The sequence below is a fragment of the Cygnus atratus genome, chromosome 1 (assembly GCF_013377495.2).
Source record: "Cygnus atratus isolate AKBS03 ecotype Queensland, Australia chromosome 1, CAtr_DNAZoo_HiC_assembly, whole genome shotgun sequence".
NCBI lineage: Eukaryota > Metazoa > Chordata > Aves > Anseriformes > Anatidae > Cygnus > Cygnus atratus.
In genome coordinates this window covers 200,227,284-200,248,760 of record NC_066362.1, presented here as the reverse complement: position 1 = coordinate 200,248,760, position 21,477 = coordinate 200,227,284, and the positions used below count along the sequence as shown (strand labels likewise).

The 21,477-nt window shown below is 41.3% G+C and overlaps 1 protein-coding gene across 1 annotated transcript in view; it reads right to left on the bottom strand.

Annotated features, from left to right (window-relative positions):
- Positions 1 to 9,499: 9,499 nt before the first annotated feature.
- Positions 9,500 to 21,477, bottom strand: part of CTSC (cathepsin C) — a 770,970-nt gene continuing 758,992 nt past the window's right edge. The window contains exons 3-7 of the mRNA XM_050713776.1: positions 16,538 to 16,706; positions 15,934 to 16,089; positions 14,217 to 14,332; positions 11,405 to 11,536; positions 9,500 to 10,668 (exon numbers count right to left, since the gene is read on the bottom strand). Of these exons, the coding sequence (XP_050569733.1) occupies positions 10,166 to 10,668; positions 11,405 to 11,536; positions 14,217 to 14,332; positions 15,934 to 16,089; positions 16,538 to 16,706 (1,076 nt within the window). The 3' untranslated portion in view covers positions 9,500 to 10,165. The remainder of the gene's footprint in view (positions 10,669 to 11,404; positions 11,537 to 14,216; positions 14,333 to 15,933; positions 16,090 to 16,537; positions 16,707 to 21,477) is intronic.

The following is a 21,477-nucleotide window of genomic DNA, read 5'->3' as shown; positions in this document are numbered from 1 at the left end:
GGAATATGTGGAAACTTACAAATCCCAAAGTTATCCATTTGTCTTTTGTGGAGTTATGGGCAGCTTTTCTGGTCACTTCCGTGTTGTCTTGAGTGTGCCTGGTCACCATCACTCTGGGATGCATGTGCTATTAGTTTCCTCTTCCTGAGGCCACATTGGCAGTTTTTGTAAAGAAAGTATTGATACAAACATATGAAAATTATAAACACCAGTCTTGAAAACACCTGTAAAAGGCATAGTTGTGCAAAGCAGACAGCACCGAGGGCAATTTTCAACATCTTTCTGGTATGCTTAATAAGTTCTGCTGAACCACAGGCATCTGTCTACCTGAACAGGGAGGGCAGATCCTGATCTCTTACTCATTCAGACTGATGTTTGGTGGCCTGAGTCTCCATGTCATTCATGACATCATGTCACATGGCTCACTGTAAGTAACATTTATCAGCCTAAGAATAAAGTGCCTGAAAATTACAGACAGTTTCCTGAACTACCATCCTGGTTTCTTTCTTCCAGTGACAGCTTAATATTTGCAGAAATTCACCCCAGTGTATTGAAGAGTTTTCCATGGTTACTCAAGATTCACAATCACAGATGGACACTGGTACCCCATCATTACTGATGCTTACTGTGTCTTATCAGAGACTAACCCCCAATGTTCAGATGTAAGAGCATGACATGCAAATGAAATGCAACATGAGTAATGACCCAGTTCTGAGAATTTCTAAATAAGCAGCAACCTCTCCTCCATTTCTGATTGCAGAGCTGCAGAGACATACTGAACTGCGCACCTATTACCTTTCGGGGACACATCACACTGCCATTCACAGGCAAGACTGAAACATTATTACTGCTACTTTCAAGAGAAAGGTCAAGAAAGAAGGAATTGCTTTATACTTGCAGAGATGAGGGTTGTTTTTCCTAAGGAAAAAGAAAAGGGGGGGGGGGACACACTTGTTCCCCATTTTCTTCCTAAGAAAGTATGATGATTCTGGACATTTTTACACAGAAATGTTAGTCCTATTGTTAATTTAAAAAAATAAAAAAATTCTTGAAGCACATTATAAATGTATTACCACAGCATTTCACTTGCATGAGGAGCTAAACCTCAGATCTGATTATATGTCCACACTGTCCTCAGTTAGAATGGCTTTTATTAATGGTATAGCAAAGCCCAGAAACCTTTCCCATTGGCTCTTCACCAGAATCAAGATCTCATTCTTTATTAATATGACCAAAAAGCATATTGTTTCTCCAAGCCTAATGTCTCCTTGCTTCACACAGGCATGGGAATGATCCATTCTGACTGAAGACTTCTGCTTACTTCGTATGGTGATGATGTTGCTCTAATGGCCAAATACTGCCCTCATGCAGCCCACACATACCAACTGCAAAACATTGCCACAAATGTCAAACATCAAGAAAAGCCACATCCCGCTCAAAGTAAGCATTTCTTATAAAAGCAATGGGCATTTTTACCGAATGAGAGATTTAATAGAGTGGTCTCTTCACAAGGGAGCCAGATCTTCACCTGATGTATTCCAGCCAGGCTACATTAAAGTTTCTGCTCCAAAAACCTCCCTTTGCTTTCAGACACTCAATGGCCTCAGTGGAACATGAAGGTCTGCATGATCATCCAAGAGCATAACCAGACACTGAGCTGACCATAAAGAGGAACAGAACTCCTGCCTTGGCCACATCAGACAATGTGGTTGCACCTTTCTCAGTCTACCACAAGGAAATGGGATCTTAAAGGTAGGTTTTAGTGCAATGGGATTTAGAACAAAGCCATGGTTTGTGAAATTCAGAGATATCCTTTTGCAGCACAGGTACATATTCCTTTAATCTTGCTCACCACAATCTTGCTGCTCCTTCAAGAGGTCTTCCCTTCTCCACCAGTCTCACTCATGCTCCAGGGAAGAAGCAACTCATGTGTCCTTCTAGAAGGAGCCACCTAAACCCAAAATAGCAACTAGGAGTCCATTTTACTTCCTATTGCACAAAGGCAATACTTTGAAAAGAAAATAAGACACAATAAAAGTCTTTACAAAGACAGCACTGGGTTTTTGCTCCTTCCACCTTCTATTATTCATTATTTAGCCCACTCTCCAGAACAGTTCTTCAGTGCTCAACAAGAAAGGTTCCTGTGTGGTGAACGCTGCTCGGGCTCTGGATGGTCCTGGTCAGACCTGGTCCTGAAAACCTTATCTCAACAGGCAAGAAAAGCAAAGGTTAGAGATAGGAGTGTAAAGTAATATTGTGTCGACCTCAGTCCATCGGATGAAGGGTTTCCAGACCATGATCTGCATTCTGAACTGCAAAAAGGAGAGAAAAAAATCTTTTCTGTTTGTGTATAAAAGTAATGCCAGGACATGCTGCTGAGCAGATGAAACTTCATGCATTTATCAAATCTTCCTTTTTTTGTGGCTTTTTATGAACACATTATTAAATAAGAAAGTTATTAATTCAGAAATGCCAGCTTTTTACATTTTTGACCACTTTTATCCCATTTTTAGCACTCTTTTCAAACAAAAGAAACCATATCCATTTTGAAAGTCATTTTACTGATGAGAGACCTGTCCTTTCCACTGGTAACCAGGCTGACAGCTATGTTTCTTAGCTTAATCTATAATTTATGTAAGAGGGCCACCACCTGACATGGCAGATCCAACATTTCTTTTCTATGTGGAAATGCAATTGCAGAGAAGAGTGTAGGCAAATTAGAAGGTAAACATGAGCTTTGCCATACAGGATCAAAACACCACACAAGTTAATGCTCAGGAACGGGGCTGCACTTAGAGTCCTGTAGCTGAACTCTTAAGCCAGAGATTTTGTAATAATTAACATTGCTTCACTGTAAGCAGCAGCATAGCAAAGCTCAATGCAAGATCTATGGGGGGAAAGTGATTTTATTTTAAAACATACAGCAACACTCTCACACCCACCTTCTCACAAGTTCTAAGATGTATGTTCAGATAGCCTCTGTACTTATTCCCACATACACCTGAGTGTTTTGGCCAGGTTTCCTTGAAGCAATGGGAAGGGAAAGGCATGCCAGCCACCCAGCCTTCACCTCTTCCTCCTTCTTAGGCTAGCTTTCAGCTGCTGGTTTTGGATGACTCTTTCTTGCACTGTTTAGGATCTGACAATGGTTGTGTGTGATCCTTGGCCTCTCCATTCTGTCCCACCTCTGTGAAGCACTGGCACAGGCTGCCCAGAGAAGCTGTGGCTGCCCCATCCCTGGAGGTGTTCAAGGTCAGGCTGGATGGGGCTTTGAGCAACCTGGTCTGGTGGAAGGTGTCCCTGCCCAGGGCAGGGAGGTGGAACTGGGTGGGCTTTAAGGCCCCTTCCAACCCAAACCATTCTGTGATTTGCCTATTAAAGTATCAACTCTTTTCCCAGATACTACTACTGTAAAGGATTTGTATTTCTTGCCACCACCTCTTAATGGCATAGGTAGATGATATCCTTTTTTTCAAACAAAACAAAACAAAAAACAGCTCCCTCTTTTAGGTTTCTCCCCTTTGTTACCTGTCCAAGACTTCATGCAGTTCTGCTGGGAACTTAATGCATTATCAACCCATGTGCAGGGCCATCAGCGCTTGCCTTCCTTACAGCTCGTCCCCTGCTATCCCTCCTGATGTTTCCACACCCAGCCAGTTCCATTCATTTTCCATTTAGAGCTGTTTTAATGCTGCTATTACAAATCTCTGCAATTCAATTGGATAAGAGAAATAACATTAAGTTTTGCTTTGCCAGCATCTTTAATTAAAAAAGAAAAAAATTAACCTCTCAATGTCACAGCTGAAAAATCAGCCCCCAGCAGTCAGAAAGATGCAATCATCCTATTTCTACTTCTTTCCTCAGGGCAGCACATACAGAAAATAGATACATTCTGTGCAAAACAAAAGCATTGCATTTGTTATATTTTATTATCCCACTGTAGAATTTTATGTATTTGATTTGGCCTTTTAGTCAAGTTCTTGTAATTGATTTCCCCCCACCCACACAACTGGATGCTGTTTCCTGCAGTTATTATCCTGCAGAAAATTTTAACCCGTGCATATAATCCCAAGGTTAATGGAGGGCTTCAGGAAAGGAGGGAGAAACATAACTGACTGATAAAATTCACATCCTCAACAACCTTATTAATGTCTGAGATTTAGAAGGAAATCTTTGTGCACAGTGACAATACAGTACAGACTGCAGACTTAGTCCCCCTATCTACAAACATTTAGCTTTTGAGTATACCTATTTATGCCTGAACAGTTACAGTCTGAGGAGAGATGTTCCCAGAACAGGAACGCAATTTTAAGTGGTCTCAAGAGATTTACCAAAACTCCAATGCAGGAATGTGGCTCACAAAGAGGCTGGGAGCAAGAAGAGCAGAGAAGGGAGCCAAAAGGCAGAAGAGTGGTACTTTGGGCGTCCTGGTTTCCAGGTGAAGTAGAGGCCTCCCAGGGGTCACAGCGTGCCTGCTTTCAGGAAGGTTTATCTGCTGAGATACTCATTTTTTTAGTTGACGTCACAGATGAGTGAAAACATCTTAAGGAATCCCTGTACACTCCAGACCAAACATCCTATTTATCTTGGCTAAACACTACCAGAACACAAGAAGAGACCACCATTTTATATTACATTACTGTCACAAGTGTTGAAGCAGCAGAAAGTATTGGTAAAGATAATTAAACAGTGGTGGCTTTGTTGTTGTTGTTCTTAATGTATACATTTTAGGTATTTTATTTCTTTTGTTAAATAGAATCATAAGGATTCTGTACACTTAGCTTTTTGGGAAATTTTTCCCTAACTACGCACAGAGCACCAAGGTTGGAACTGTTGGACATTTAAGAATGTACAATATTTTCCAAACTACTGAAATCCTCCTAAGGCAAAGACATCACTTTTAATAACTTCAGTGATCACTTTTAATAACTTTGGTGCTTATGACTGTACTTAAAATTTATCACCTGTGGTACTGCCAAAATGCTATCAGCCCTTCTACACAACCCTTACAAATATCCTCTGAGTATTTAATGAGGTAACCCAGAGGTCCAAAGGATCACTTCAAATATAAACTTGTATATATGTCTTGAAGTGCAAATAGCAAAATTTTCTGGGGGAAGAAAGAGCTTAGCTATCATCCTGGCAAGATGTTACCACAAGAAAGATTCATTTAGCTTGTGCATCTCGTGCTAACTGGCATCTGTAGGATCAAATCAGTCAATCCAAATGAAGTGATTAGGAATAATTGGCAGAAATACATGTCAGAGTCTTTCCTCTTACAGGTATAGAAAATTCCTGCATATATACATACCTGTTCCACTGTAGCCTGCAAGGAAAGGCTTCAACTTCCCCCCTATTCTGCCCCACCTGATATTCAGAGACCTGACAAAAACTGATGCTCTGTTCCTATTCTGCACTTGACCACCTGGGGGGGTGAAACCTTCAAACTGATTTTGTGGGTCACTATTAATTTCCCAGCTGCCATTAAATGTTTCTTCATTTTTTTTTTTTGAAACCTAAACATGCACACACACACATGCTCACATGCTGCTTCAGCCTACAGTCGCTTCTAGAAACCATAGCAACCAGCAGAGAAACCTCAGCTTGCTTGAACCGTATGCACTGACACTTTTTTCTGATCACACAGTATGCCCTGGGTCTCAGCCAAGAAGGGTGCAAGCCTTTTTGCTTAAAACTTACTGTTCAGAAGAGGTAGGCAAGTACATTTTGTTATTTCATATTGCAGTCAAAGCCTCTGCCTCTTTTTTTTGGCTATCACATGATGCCCATAACATCCAGAATATGTAAAGGATTTATTAAAAAAAAAAAAAAAAGAACAAACGCTTGGGTTCCCCTCGAGTCACTGGTTCAAACTGAGTTCAATTGTACTTTTAAAAGGCAGCTAAATATACATCTACATGCATAATGCATGTGGTGGGGGAAACCAGAGTTAGTTGTGAACCTGTTTTGGTAGCACCCAAGGGCTTCTTGACCTATCTCATACCCTTCATTCTACAACTCAAGTGCTGTTTTGCTCTCTACAGCGTTTGTGCAAATGCCAGCGTTAGTAAGGCTGTGCTGTGACACTCAGCAAGGACAGGCATCTCCACACCTGTGATCTGAACAGCCCTCCACTAACACATGAACAGGCCAAGATGACTATTTGCCCAGCTTTGATGCTGCAAATACCACAAGCAAACTTTTGCCCTCCATCTCTGCATCCAGAAGTTGGGTCTTCAATATATTTACCCTACTCCTGCAACACCCCAGGGTTCCCACAAAGTCACTGGCAGGCCTGACAATAGACACCCCAAAAAAAACTTTTATTATAAAGTATTCGAAGTATAATATTATCCCAGGGTTGTGTGCCATTTTAATAAAGTGCCATTTTTTAATAAAGGTGCACATTACGGTTTTTCCTGTCTTCCCAATGGACACTTGGACCACTACAGCTAAAATTCTCAATCCCAATTTTAGCAGTTTGAATAAATCTAGGAAAAAGTCTCTTCGGTCATTTTACGTGCAGTTTATTGTGTCAAGTTAGACTGACAAGTTGGGAAGCTAGGAGTCACCGTCAATTTCAAGTCCTCAAATCCCACGATGGTCTGGCCAGGTCACCTTAATAAACCACCTACCAGATTTCCCTGAGCAGTTCTTGTACCAGGGAAATGCTCAAACTAGAAGGTCACCCAGCTCCAGAGATGGAGACTCCACCACAGCCCTTGAAAGATTTGCTACACTTGCTGTTTGTTAAACAGCTGTAGTTTATTTGTCCTCTGTATGTAACCAATTTCAAAACTGAATTTTTATCTTTCTGCTGGGCTGATGATCAATTCTGTTTCACCCGTATTTATCAACCATGGCATTATCTATTAACTTTCCTTTGATAAGTTAAATAGATACTTGTTCACTGCAAGACCTATTTGTCAAATGTGTTCTTTATTTCCCCATTTCGAGCTACTCCAGATAACGCAGGTAGAAGTGTTACAAACTACAGTCTCTTAGAAAATGTGAATTGGAGTTGCAAAGTCCCATACCTCTTCATTTTGTCTATTTTGTGGGTAGCAACTTATTTGCAATCTTCTGTACTTAGAGCCAAGCTTACCCAACACCTCTCTACTTCTGAGGACCTGGAAGGATACCAGAAGGATTTGCTCTTTGCAACCCAGGATGGGAAACTGTGCCATAGCCACCGTTACAAAAAGGTTTATCAACTCCTGCAGTTGCATTTCTTTTGGCCACTAGGAAGAAAAATCTGTTTTTCAGCATCTGGCTCCATAATGTTCTTTCTGTGCTCGGCCTCACAATCCCAAATAAAAGTTGAGAATCCAAATGTGTCACGTTGGCCACATAGCCAGCTCCATCAGGCTGATTGCTTGACATTTCTCTGTGCAACTTTGAAATACAGAAAAGAGGGACATTCTCATACTGCAGTCAGCCAGAGGCAAAGAAGTACATCTGATGACAGCTGTCAGGGGCAGCAATGGTGACAGACAGCTCTGAGAACTCTCCCATCCTCAAGTTAGCATCAGTGCAGCTGTCACACAGAAGCAGTGACAGGTATATAGACAGACACAGGAATTTCTAACAGAAGATATAATATTTTTTAAAACACATGTAGCTAACATGAATAAAGGTATGGTGAACAGCAAGTCTTTATATTAATAATGCTACAAGTGTCAGCAGTAGTTTGGTGATAATGAGTCAATTAAGACCCAATTTTCTAATGGCTGATGCATTGTAAAACTAATAAGGATGACCTAGCTTTTATATCTGTTCTCAAACTAATCTCCTTAATAAATACCAGAGCTATTAAAGAAATCCAAGATCCTAGCACATCCATGCAAAGCTGTAACTTCAGGAAGATTGCTCTTTGAATTCAAAATGCATTGTACCTGTGTAGTGAACCTACAGGCATTCACAGGTGACAGAACAAACCTGCAAATCACCTACACATAGAAGACCATATTCTGTGCCTCGTAAGAGTTTATACTTGTGTCAACACGGCTGCATACATACAGAAAAACTGTCATCCAAATTAGGTCAAGCTGTGGAGCTTTAACACCAATATAGCAGGCAGCACGTTGCTGGCATTGCAATACAGCCAGTATTGTTGTCTTCCATAATGACGGCACAGGCAACAATTTCTTTCATTCTTGATTACTTTGTTTCAAGCAATTTTCAGCTTTAGTTTTATTACTGTTACTCAAATCAATCCCCGCTTAAAAGTTGTTGGGTGGCCTAATGAGAGCTGTTTATCAGCACATGAACTATCACACCACTTCATTATGCATGGTAACACAGCAGACACAAACCATGCATAGATTGCTTAGGGAAAGCAACCCCTGCCATCCCTCTCCCTGTTCCACAAAAGGGGAAAGGAGAGCAGTATTGCCTCCCCCCACCCCAGCAACATTTTTCCCAGGGACAGCACTAGTATGGGAGGAAATGGGAAGAGAACACACAAGAAAATGGATACGTGGTTGTGCGTTTCAGGCAAATAGTTGTGTGGGAGAACTACATATCCTCCTGGTGTAATGCACCCCCCTACCACAGCATTAAGTTATTACAGGACATAGCCCAGTTTTGCAGCACTATCACATAACCCAAGCGGGAAGGTGGGAAGGAGCATGTTGAAAGTGCCCCGCTCTTCTCCCACCCCCACTTGCCTCAGCTAGTAAGATCCAGTGGACAATATGAACTATTCTTGAGAATCTCGTTAACATGGTTTGGTACTTTTTGGCAGGGAGGTTCAAAAAGAACAGCCAAAAACACAAAGCCATTCTTCCCCTGTCCCTCAGTAAAAGCAAATTTGGGTCACAAAGTTCTTGAAGGGAGTTTTCCCACCTAAGTTAAATGAAACATTTTGATTACAAACAGACAAGCAATGCATTTATAAAGTTCCCCATGCCCTTAAAAAAAAAAAAAAGGAAAACAAGGATGTATTTTTACATATATATATATATATATACATATATAAAAATACTGGTTTGGTCATTAACTGTTGTAGCAGATTACTGAAGTTATCTTCTACTCAAGAAACAAGGTCTCCTCACCAGTAAGCTACTCATACCTACTGATGGGAACAACAAAGACCAGTACTGCAATAACTAAGTACTGTTCTTAAGTTTCATCTAGAAAGAAATGGCTCATTCCAAGTGTTGCAACCCCCTCCTCAAAGCCATTCGTTCTACCCTGTATATTTAGTTAATAAGGCAAGAGATGAATAGAGGTTACTGGGGAACTAGCCAATTTACTGAACAAGTTGTCCCTTATCCACAGCAAGGATTACCAGGCTCGTGGACAATCTTGCTTGGCATTGCCAACTTTGCCTGGTGTTGCTGAACCTTGGTCTCACTTGGATGATTTTTAGTTCATCTCTCCTCCCATCCTCCTTCCCCATCAGTTTACATCCTGCTAAAGGAACAAGTTCTTGACAAGTTCAAAACTTAGGATAGATCACAGAAATAAAGAACTAACTAATTCCACAAGTACAAACTCCTATTGGAATGGGGTATTTTTTATTGAACTCTTGAGATGATCAATTGCAAAGCACAGTAATAAAATCTAGAACTGAAACATTTAGTAACAGCCCAAAACATAGAATTGATTTTTGTCATAAGGATTTAACTTGCAGCTTTTGCAGGACACTTAAAGCTTTAAAATTTCCTTTTAATCAATGAAATTGCCCACTCTCTCCCCAGTGCACACTTAAGTTCTAAATTGCAGTGACTTCATGATTTCTGAGAAATAAGGCATTACAGAGTGTCCTTTCAGAGTAGCTGCAGATTATCATACCAGTTGCTTCCCTCTGATATCTGAAGTGCAAGATTGTCCATGGAAGAAAATGCAAGTGGTGACTGAAATCAAAAAGTTTAACTAATGATGAATAACCATCACCACTGTTACCAAAATAGCAATTGCATTCTAGGTGATCTACCGTCAGATTCCAGAGAGGAAGCCTCCAGTACACACAGCAGAGCTTACGGTGTTCATACTCTCACCCAGGGAAACTGTTTTCTCTCTTCTGGAAAATTTCATTAAAGCTCTCCTGTTTAAGCTAGGGTACAGATTTTAATCATAGTCTCTTAAAAAAAAAAATGGTATGTTCTTATGGCTGGGGATTTGTTTCTCAGACAAAGGCACTGGATGAACACTTTTGCATTTATAGTTTTGGGATAGGAGTTGCAGCCACTGCAATGCTTTCAATTGCACATTCATCCGTGCCACGGCGGATTCTGAAGTAACCCTCTTCTCCCCATGAAGTGCCCCAGCTGTTCTTGACAATCCAGAACTTCTCACCACTTTTTGGGTCTTTACCGTAGCCCACCAGCAAGACAGCATGATTAGTCAGTTCAAAAGGGTTGAAGTCATCCTTCAGCCCAGTGTGATGGTAGATTCCCTCTTTATAAAGCATGAAATCATCATAAACTTCAAAGGCAACAGCCATTGGCCCACCCAGAACAAGCTCGAGTTTCATCAGGGCTTCATTGCAGCCTCCATAGAAACCACCAACATAGTGGTACTCAGAAGTGTAGTAGTGGTAACAGCTACGCTTGAACAGGCATGGAGAATCTTGGGCTGTGTAAGGGAAGCAGTCCTCTTCCACCACACCAAAGTCTTGGACATATTTCCCAGCAATGAGGTATGGGAAACCACCATCACAACCTAAACCGAAAAAATATCTGGTTAATTCCCTTGCAGAGTTATTTGATGTAGGAGAATTTCCTACTCAAATCTTGGAACGCTTACAGATTACAGTATTGAACACAAGCTGCAGTGACTCTGATAATCCTAGTATTCCAGTTAGATATAGCTATCTTTCTAAAACACACAAAATAAAATTCAGAGCACATTGGAGCTTACTAGGAACACAAATGCATGGACCACCTCCTCATCCATTTGCTCCTGACACCCCATCAGGAACAGAAGTTAGTTACATGCTGTAAAAAAGCTGTCATATACCGGGTACCATCCTTCCTTTGGAAATTTGAAGCCTTAGTCATTGCTTTTGCTCATCTCCCCCTCCCCATATGTTCCTTCTCTCTGAATATGCTTTTAGGATATTTGGTTCCTCTTTCTAGGCATGCATTGCAACCTAGATGTGTTTTCAGCCCTGTTTCTTCAATCTCTGTTCTCCATCTCTCAGGCAGATCTACTTAAAATCCAATAACATCCTTAGTGTGGGGCCATGAACACTTGGTTCAATACCACCTCTCTGCAAGGTGGGCTGACAACTCTGGAATATTTAATATCTTTCAAAACAAGTACTAAAATATAGTCTGCCAGGTGACTTGGTTCTGTTGCCAAAATAACAGGTCACAGAAAGGTGTGGAAATTATTAATATACTTCTGCAGTGTCATTATTATTGAAAGTTAACTTCGTATACACTAGTGTACTTACCCTGAGAATACTGGCTGCAAGACACAACCTGCTGGGGACTAAAGATTGGTTTCTGAGTGTTATTTGTGAGGATACGTATTCTTGCTTCCAGCATGCCCATGGAGGCAAACGCATAACAGCTACCACATGAGGCTGAGGAGAGAAATAGAAAAAAAAACAAAACATGAAGAGCAGACAGTAACATAAACAAGGTGAGTCACCTGCATTCGGGTACTGCTATTACTGGAGTGCACTAAGAAGAGTCAAAACCTGCAAGACCGTCTTAGAGTGATTAGAAGTTGAACACTGATAGCACAAGAACTTTAAATATACATTTAGCTATTAAGCATGTAAGCAGTTCTGTTCAAAACACTTTTAGCAACTTTTTAAGGAACACTGAATTTATTCCAGAATAAGAGATGATATATTGCTCCTGAGTACTTTTCAGCAGTATCATGTAACATCCATGCTATTCACACAGAATGCAGCTACAGAGACCATGTTACAGCAGAGAAGGCTTACAACCTACTGCCTCAGACTATAACCCTTTACGTTGCACATTTGCTAAGGGACGGTGAACTATTTTAAGTGAATACTGATATTGTTCTAGATTATTTCAGCTTATCCATGTATTTAATGCTGTAACTTTCTGTTAAAAGTATTCCACCTCTAGAACTACCCATAAAATAACTCACTTTGGAGAGTCTAGTGGTGTAAATACTGGGTTTGATATAATGGATTCAGCCCACTCCCCTTACTTACCAAGGCCATCTATTTGTACGCTGGCTTTTCAGAGACACTTAAATCTCCCTTCTGTTGCCTGGCAGAGAGCTAAGTCTCCCTACCTTTGAATCAAAATTTAGTATTGCTTCTAGTTTTAGGCCTCTTCAACTCCCTAGAAACTTTCTGTAACACATTAAAAGCCTTTGGAAGTAGAATAACAAACATCACGGGAAAGGACAATTACTTGGATGAGGTCCTATTTTATCTACTGATTGTCACCAAGGTGCCCGATTTCCTTTTGTTTTCTGACAGTTGGAAAGTCAAGTATTGCAGAACTATGAAAAGGAGGGAGGCATGAGGAACAAAACAAAATACTTTTTCCTGAACTGTGTAGGTGTGTAAAAGCAGAGCTATTACAAAAGCAAGACTTTGAAATTGCACCTTCATTCAGTTAGATGCATCTCTGAGGAAAAGGGGCAAAAATCAGCCCGAACAAGAATGCTTTTTGCCCAGCAGGGCTAACTGAAGCAGTGAAAGGTGCCTCCCACTCATCATACAGTCACAGCATACAAGATGGGCTGTGCTGCAGAAAACTCTTGTATTTTTGGCACACTTTGCACACCAAATGCAGTTATTTCAACCTGAAAGTCTGTAGGGGCAGTTAGTTTTTTTTGTTTGTTTTTTTTTTTTTAAACTGTTACCACAGGGGTATTTGTGAGGCTCTTAATGTGAAAACTACACTATCAGCAGAGTCAACATAGCTGCAAGAGTAGCTGCTTTACTGAGGCTTTCTAGAAATTGTCTTCCAGAGTCAACTAAAGCTTCAGCCATATCAGATTCCACTCACTTAACATGAAGGGTTGTTAAATGATGAGGGGTAAGAAGGGCACCTAGTGAAAAATCAGTTGACCAGGCTTTCCACGTACTTTGATCTGCAAAAAAAGCTTACAGGAACTCATAGAAATTGGAACTCTAAGGTTAACAAAATCTGTACATTTCCCTCCTCTCCCTCTAGTAAATTTGATAAACAATGACAGGGCTATCTTCTAGAAGACAAGTTTCTTGGCTGAAAGAGGCCACCAATGCTCTATAAGCAACCTGATAAGTCAGCTTTGACTATATAGTAGGGATGCTACCATCTTAGCAGTAAGTATTATAATATGATACAATTCTAGTTGCATGAAGCCTGCCACGTCTTGAGGTATTATACAAAGAACGCACAAGCCTTTCTACGCTTCTGCTACCAGGAAACTAGCTGGCAGAATTTGGCAGAAGAACTAAACCGTAAACCAAGGACCAGTAATTTAAGTAGCACTAGCATGGTGGTGGGGAATGTATTCTGTTCCACTAAAAGCTGTAACTGGATAACTACCAGCATATGCAAATTTGTTTGTAAATATAGGAAAGGGACGTATTAACTTAGTCCACACCTGGTTTCCAGTGTATAGGTATCTAATTAAGAGGTAGAAAAGGTATCTTGCATCACAATGCTGTAAAAGCACTGCCTATAGAATAGAAGAACACCATTTTAGTATGTTTAACACATTGTTTTTCCACAGGTATTATATATCTATCAGCATACATATTTTTCATAGCAACCAACAGCTCTTCTTTCAACTAGCCATTTAAATAGCTCCTAAAGTTAACAAAGTGATATGACTTGGGGGCAGCATAAACAATTCTCATGGATTTATTCATTAAAGCTGTGTGCTAATTTGCCACCAGAAGGAATTAAGTAAAGAATTAAACGTACATCAGTTCTGTCAGCATGCAGAAAGCCATGACTGTGACTATCTGGACAAGTCTTGACAGCTGTCTTTACGCAGAGCACTGTGGTTGTCAGCTTTCACTCCAGCAAAAGACCCTGTTGTTTGGATAACAGTACTGCCACCACTAGCACCTACTATTTTGGCAAAGTGTTGCCAGCCAGGACTCCACCCAGTTTCCACAAATTACTCATAGTAAAGATGCCATCTATCAACTACAGGACACTAAAAAGAGTGAGGTAAGATCTTGCTAACAGCAGGATACAGAGTATATCTAAGGAGCTCTAGAGCATTTCATCCAGAGTTTTTTGTTGTTGTTGTTGTTGTTTTTTTTTTTTTTTTACCTTGATTCCGAACAGGGCTGACATAATTGACACCATTCACATTTCTCCAGTCCCAGGATTCTGGTAAGCCTGCAACTTTTTTGAGTAACTCAGGTGTTAGAGGTGCCGGCTTTGGTCTAAAAAAGAAAAAAAAAAAAAAAAGAATATACTTCTTAGTAACATATCACAGTAGGTAAGGAAACGATCATGTAACACTATTGTCATCTTCCAGCTTCCACTGGTTGCTTAGTTTCACACTAAGTGGTTTGAAATAGTCTCCATCTATGCTGAGTGGGCGTCAATCTCAAAAGATTATTTTCAGCAGGATACAAGACCTACTTAAATCCCTCCCAGAGTGAACTGTATTATGAAGCATCTACAAACTGGTTAGGTCAAATACTTTTGAACTAATCAGAAGCACCAAGGTAACTCTCAGCAACCACAGCAATGTAGTTCTGCAACAGCTATTTGATCTCTCTTCTACAACCAGGTATACAGATTCTCTATCTGCAGAGGGCGCCTCGCCTCGGCAGCATGCATTGACAGCAACTACTGACTGTTTAATTGCAGACACGGTGTCATGGCTTGCATCAACACTTCAATAACTGCAGTCCCACTTGCCCAAGAGACTTCCCTGGAGCAAGTTTTTACTGTGACTATTAAAGCAGCACTAAGTGCTACTTGTCCTCATTTACCACTTGCAGCCAAGTGATGCTCATGTATCAGCAAGCCAAGAGCTCCCTGCATTCGGCATTCACAACCTGATGCTTGTCCCATAAGTCATGCATCAAGTGCCATTCACAAACACCAGGCACTGGAGCCTGTTCTGAAAGCATTAGCAGGACAAAACACTGTCATAGGACTGCGTGGTGCAACAGTTTCCAAAGAGGTTTTTGTATTTAACACCACCTACAAGGAAACATCTGTCTATAAATGACATCATGATCATCTGCACAATCCTCCCATGCAAGTCAGTTATTGTATTGTATGAACTTCTTCCAAAAACATATAATTGACACAGCTTGGAAGAATCAGTAGCATTCTACCCACAGCAGTATTAAAGTGGAAAATGCGAAAATATAAAGGTAAAATAGCCAAAGGGAAACTCTGAATCAAAGAACTCTAGTTCTCACATTAACGAATGATATAAAGGAGGACCATGCATCCATTCTTATTGCAACTCTACCATGTGACCTGCAAGACCTTAAATATACTCACAAGGCTACTTCATTCTACTTCACTACACTCCAAGCAGGGAGTACCCTGGCTGCTGGCAAGGCAAGTTGCCAAAGTAACCACGAACTTCCCTCAGAAAAACTCTATTTGTGTTTAGTAACAGAATACTGCTTTTTAATTGCAATTATGAACTAGGAGAACCAGGAAGACTGTCATGTACAGGCTCGAGGCTATGGCAAACTACTGATGGGTAGACAGGTGTGAGAGATTGCAGCTAACACTGTCCCTACTTCTCTGTGGGTATGAACACACTAGCAAGTCACTGGGCAAGATTAAAGTGTGGGTAACCCCATATGTCACAACTGCTTGAGACAACAGATGCTAAGAATAGTCATTCAAATGGTGAAATACATTGGCACTCTATGAAAGTGAGATGAAGGTCTTGAAACATTAAACATCTGAACTACAAGCCAAAATCCAGCTAGGAAAGGTGAAGGTAAATACAAGCAGATTTTCGGCAGCAGTGGATGTAGCTTTATGAGAAAGCAAAAGGCTGCAGTACCTTGAAGTCCTGGAATAGAGACCCCCAGCTCTCCTAGTTAGCTCTTCCAGGGCAAAATTCTCATACTCCTTGTATCTTGTTGCTCTCCAGGACTTCTGTTGAGTATTGATAGCATTTACAAAGTCAAAGTTGTGCACATAGCGTCTGCTTGAAAGTCTGCAAACAAGAAATGAAATAGCACGATAAGAAAAGGACTGGGATTGAAATGGAAAAACATTCTCCACACTAAATATGGAAAAGGCTCTAATTCTGGAAGAGTCTTCTGCTATGTATTAATACGGAGATATGCAATCATTGGATCAAAGCAAGGTTTCTGAAATTTAACACAGACCATAACCGGCAGGATACAACCATCTCTTTTAGACATGCCAGTTTTGTAATTGGACTTCAACAGTAACTGCAGGAAAACACAGACTGAAGGAGCATCTGTGTGATATGACTGGCACAGCCTCCCCTGTCTTTGTACATTCATGGTTTATTCCAACATTATCACTGGCATTAGCTTCATCCCCAGCCAAAGAATTGATCCATATGGTTCTGCTGAAACCTGAAGCACAGTTACCAAATATTTTATCCAGTGAAAGGTCACTTATCTGTTGCTTACCTTCCTTGGGGTTTCTGGAGAGGTAGCTGGTTTACATGAACATCTGAGAGAGATGAAGAAATCTTCTGTCCACTGAAGCAAGCCCAATTGTGGCCAAGTACATCATGTACCCAGCCTGGTAGAGTTTCATTACAGTAGCTGGTTACCTTCTGGCCTTCCTTTTTATACTGTAATGTGAAGAGGTTATGTTGTGTTAAATACATGCACTTGCTAGCGTACCAATGGTCCCTACCCACCCAGCTGCTTTCTGTTCTGTTTCAGAGGAAGTGGCCAAACATTCTAGATCAACCATCATCTTTGATTTCAAAAGAAAGCATCAAGAGAACATCAGCCAAGTAAAAGAAAACAATCTTTATCAACTTGCTAAAGGACTGTGACTTGCACCTTTAACAACAAACCACGTATTAGTACTTGTATCAACTAACGCATAGTAATTCTTTGGGTTGAACAGTTAACTTTCTAGATGAAGTGTAATAGACATTTTAACATTTATTCTTCTCTTCAAGGCCCCTGTGGATTCTTGCACCCCATCTGTATCTAGTCAAAAGTAACCCTAGACTGCTGCAAATGTTAGAAGAAAACAAGACCCAGGGCAGCCTGAAAAGTAAATGCAGGGAGAACAGCAGGTTTCCTCACATAGTAATGTCTCAGGGCAAATTAGAGCATTCCTCTTTTAGAAGTCACAGCTGAAGGTGGGACATCTTGCAACTGCTTGAAGTCTGAACTGTGGTGAAAGAGCACAAAGAACCAGTTTCACCTGAGCTACCAAAATAAGCCAGTAAGAAAAGGATGATCCATTGAGTGCAACTCAACAGGAATTGGGGGGGTGAGGAGGTGCTACTAAAGCATGAAGTCCCAAGTCCTAACGCTTCCTTATTCTGCCATGGGTCTTCAGTAGTGGTACTGAAGAATAACAATAAATGAATCTATTCAGTGAAGTACTTCTGCATATGACACCTACAACTAACATGCTACCCAGCTGCATGAAAAGTTTCCTAAATTAGCCATTCTTTCACAGTAGAATGCCTTTTTAGGGGGAGGAAGGGTGGGGATGGGGAATCTTTTAAGGTTCATCCTTCAAGGTGCAAGTCTGTTTAGTATTAAGTTACACAGGAACTTGGAAATTCATACTACAAAAGCTTTACCTTTACTTTTCTAATCATAGATTACTTCAATGAAATCCAAGCTTCCTAATCCAAGGAGACTTCATTAAATCCCATCCTGTTCAAGTTTCATATGCACAAACGGTAAACGGATTTGGAGCTATATTTCAACAAAATGCTGCTCAGCCTCTTCAATGAAAAAGATGGTAGCTTACAGCAACAGAAACGCCTGAAGATAGACCACAGGGCAAGTTTGTGCACTGGGAAGTTTGTGACTATGACGGTTCTATAGGAAAACTGAAGGAGAAGATAATGAAATAATTAAGTTTATCTATCAGAAGAATAAAATTAAAGGTTTTAATCCTCTGACCGTTTTAGAACAATGGGAGTTTACTTTGTCCCCAGTTTGGAGGTTGCAGAGGCATCAGACCTAAATCCGTGCTTGTCTAGCAAAACAAGCATGGCTGTTGATCAGGCACTAAAAGGCTGAGCTGTTATTTTGTTCTGTTCATCCCATCTTACTGTGAAGAAAGATTTCACAACACAAGGCAGAACTACACTTGGCCAAATACAAGGGCAAGGTCCAGAAATAACTTTTGAGAAATACCCTCTTCACAACAGCATTACTGAAATATACATCCACAAACAAAAAGTTACTGACTTTGCATCAGTAAGTTACTGTGAAAGCACTTTATTTGGCTCTACACAATAGTGTAAATGAATACCTACTCGCCTTTCTTAAAAGCTGCCTGATTTTACAGAATGGTTGAGGTTGGAAGGGACCTCTGCAGATCACCTAGTCCAACCCCCCCCCCTTGCCAAACAGGGTGACCTAACACACTTAGAATTACACAGAATCACCTAGATTTAAACAAGACTATGCACAACCATTCTTGATGACCACTGGCCTTGAAGCTGAATACTTGAAAAATACTCAAGGAACAGGCCTGCTTTCTATACTATTCAGATGCAGATCCTGTCTAGCACGAAGAAAATATTAATTCGTAACAAGCAGAACAGATTTAGGACTTATCCACACTGAGAAAACAGGTAGTGAGTTATCAGCCAAATTGCAAATTAAAACTACAACTCGCCTGTTTGTCCATTGTTAAACAACATTTGCCATTAAACAGCATTTGTGCTTAATTCCTAGAACCAGCTAACTCCCAAATGAGCCACACGTTAGAAGAGCCAAACCGAGACTGCAAAGTCATTGCTGCCATAAGAATGACACCAACTGCTTACTACTAAAGGGTACGCAATTAGATCAGTATTTCATTGGTAACCACATCTAGGATTTCATACTCAGATCAGAGAAGAGCTCTGACAAGGTTAGATTTAGCAAATCTGTGAGCACCAGTTTTAGAGGATCTGCTTTGGGTATGCCTGCTCAAAGCACAGGCAAACAGAGGCGTGACCAGCTTCAGGAGTGCTAGTTCAGTGCAGCACCACTGGCTGCACAATCACCAGCTCAGCTGCGTATGAATTATGGTGCTGAACTACCAGAGCTGCTGGCACACCAGCACAGCTGCAGAACTCCCAGCAGAACAACATGCTTCAGAGGATAACAGCCATGCAGCTGTGACCACCAGCAACTGCTGAACTACTACTGAATCCACTTCCTCTGCAGTCTTACAAACACGGTTTCCTCTTTTTTTCTATTTTTTTTATTAAAGTGATAAAAGACCACTGCAGCCATGCTGTGTGATAGTTTCATCAGCCAATGCTCACGTTTGCAGCTTCAAGTACATTCAATCCAACATAATCTGACTGTATCGGAACAAATCCTGTAGAAAAGACAAACAAACTATATTCACGGTTCAAATTCTAAGACTTGAAAACATGAAACTTGAATTCCATTTCAAACACTTATTTTTTCTAGTGAGACATCTCACATGACTTCATCTAATGCCAGAAGTTAGCTAAACAATTCCAATCCTAACCTCAGAAGATTTCATGTACCTCAACTTCAAGGCTTGCTATTAGATACCTGAACCTAGGTAAGCTTTTTGGTAGTTTATTAAAGTCTTGCTTGTGTAGGTCATCATGACATAACCTAAATGTAATTCTAGTGTTGGTAAAATTGTTTAAAATTTTCTTTAAGTTTTAAATCTCCCAAACAAGAAAGAAAGGATTACTATCCTTACTTACTATCACTTGTCTGGATTGCTTATTTCAGCAAGAAGTCCTTAGTTTTAAAAAGATTTGGGTGTGGTGGGAAATAGAGGAAAAGCTGCAAGAGGGAAATGTCAAAGAAAGTCTAGAAAAAGCTTAGTACCTTGTGTAGTGGAATAGTCTCTCTCTTTCAACTGGAGTAGTGGTAACATTTTAATATGAAAAAGACAAGCCTTTTTTTTTTCCCCCCTTAAGTACAACTCAAAAGTCAGAAATAATACAATCATCATAGAATGGCTCAGGTTGGAAGGACCCTTACACATCATCTAACTCCAACCCCCCTGCCATAGGCAGGGATACTACCCACTAGATCAGGTTGGCCAAGGCCCCATCCAGCCTGGCCTTGAACACCTCCAGGGATGGGGCATCCACAGCTTCTCTGGACAACCTGTGCCAGGGCCTCATTACCCTTACAGTGAAGAATTTCCTCCTAATATCTAGTCTAAATCTATCCTCTTTTAGTTTAAGACCATTCCCCCTCGTCCTATGCTTATCTACCCAAGCAAAGAGTCCTTCTCCATCCTTTTTGTAAGCCCCCATCAAGCACTGAAAGGCTACGATGAGGTCTCCCCAGAGCCTTCTCTTCTCCAGGCTGAACATCCCCAGCTCTCTCAGCCTTTCTTCATAGGAGAGGTGCTCCAGCCCTCTGATCATCTTTGTAGCCCTCCTCTGGAACCGCTCTAACAAGACATCTTTCTTGTGCTGGGGGCCCCAGACCTGGACATAGCACTCCAGGTGGGGCCTCACAAGGGCAGAGAAGGGAACAATCCCCTCCCTCCACCTGCTGAACCCTTCTCTGTTGATGCAGCCCAGGTTGCAGTTGGCCTTCTGGGCTGCCAGCACATGCTGCTGGCTTATGTTGAGCCTCTCCTGGAAAGAGTCCAGTGGAGGGCTACAAAGATGATACGGGGCCTGGAGCATCTTCCCTGTGAAGAAAGGCTGAGAGACATGGGTCTGTTCAGCCTTGAGAAAACAAGACTGAGAGGGGATCTTATCAATGTTTATAAATACCTGAAGTGTGGGAGACAAAGGGATTTGGCCAACCTCTTTTCAGTGGTTTGTGGGGACAGGACAAGGGGCAATGGCCACAAGATGGAGCCCAGGAAGTTCTGCACCAACATCCGAAAGTACTTCACAGTGAGGGTGACAGAGCACTGGAACAGGCTGCCCAGGGAGGTTGTGGAGTCTCCTTCTCTGGAGATATTAAAGGCCCATCTGGACGCCTACCTGGGCAGCCTGCTCTAAGGAACCTGCTTTGGCAGGGGGGTTGGACTCAATGATCTCTCGAGGTCCCTTCCAACCCCTACAATTCTGTGATTCTTTCATCTACCAGAACCCCCTAGTCCTTCTGCGCAGTGCTGCACTCAACGAGTTCTTCTCTCAGGGTGTACTCATGTCTGAGGCTGCCCCAGCCCAGGTGCAGCACCTTGCACTTGGTCTTGTTGAACCTCGTGCGGTTCACATGGGCCCACTTCTCCAGCCTGTCCAAGTCCCTTTGGATGGCATCCCTTCCTTCTGTTGTATTGACTGCACCACTCAGCTTGATGTCGTCTGCAAACTTGCTGAGGGTGCACTCGATCCCATCTCTTACGTCATTGATGATATTGAAAAGCACCAGTCCCAGGACAGACCCCTGAGGGACACCACTCGTCATCAGCCTCC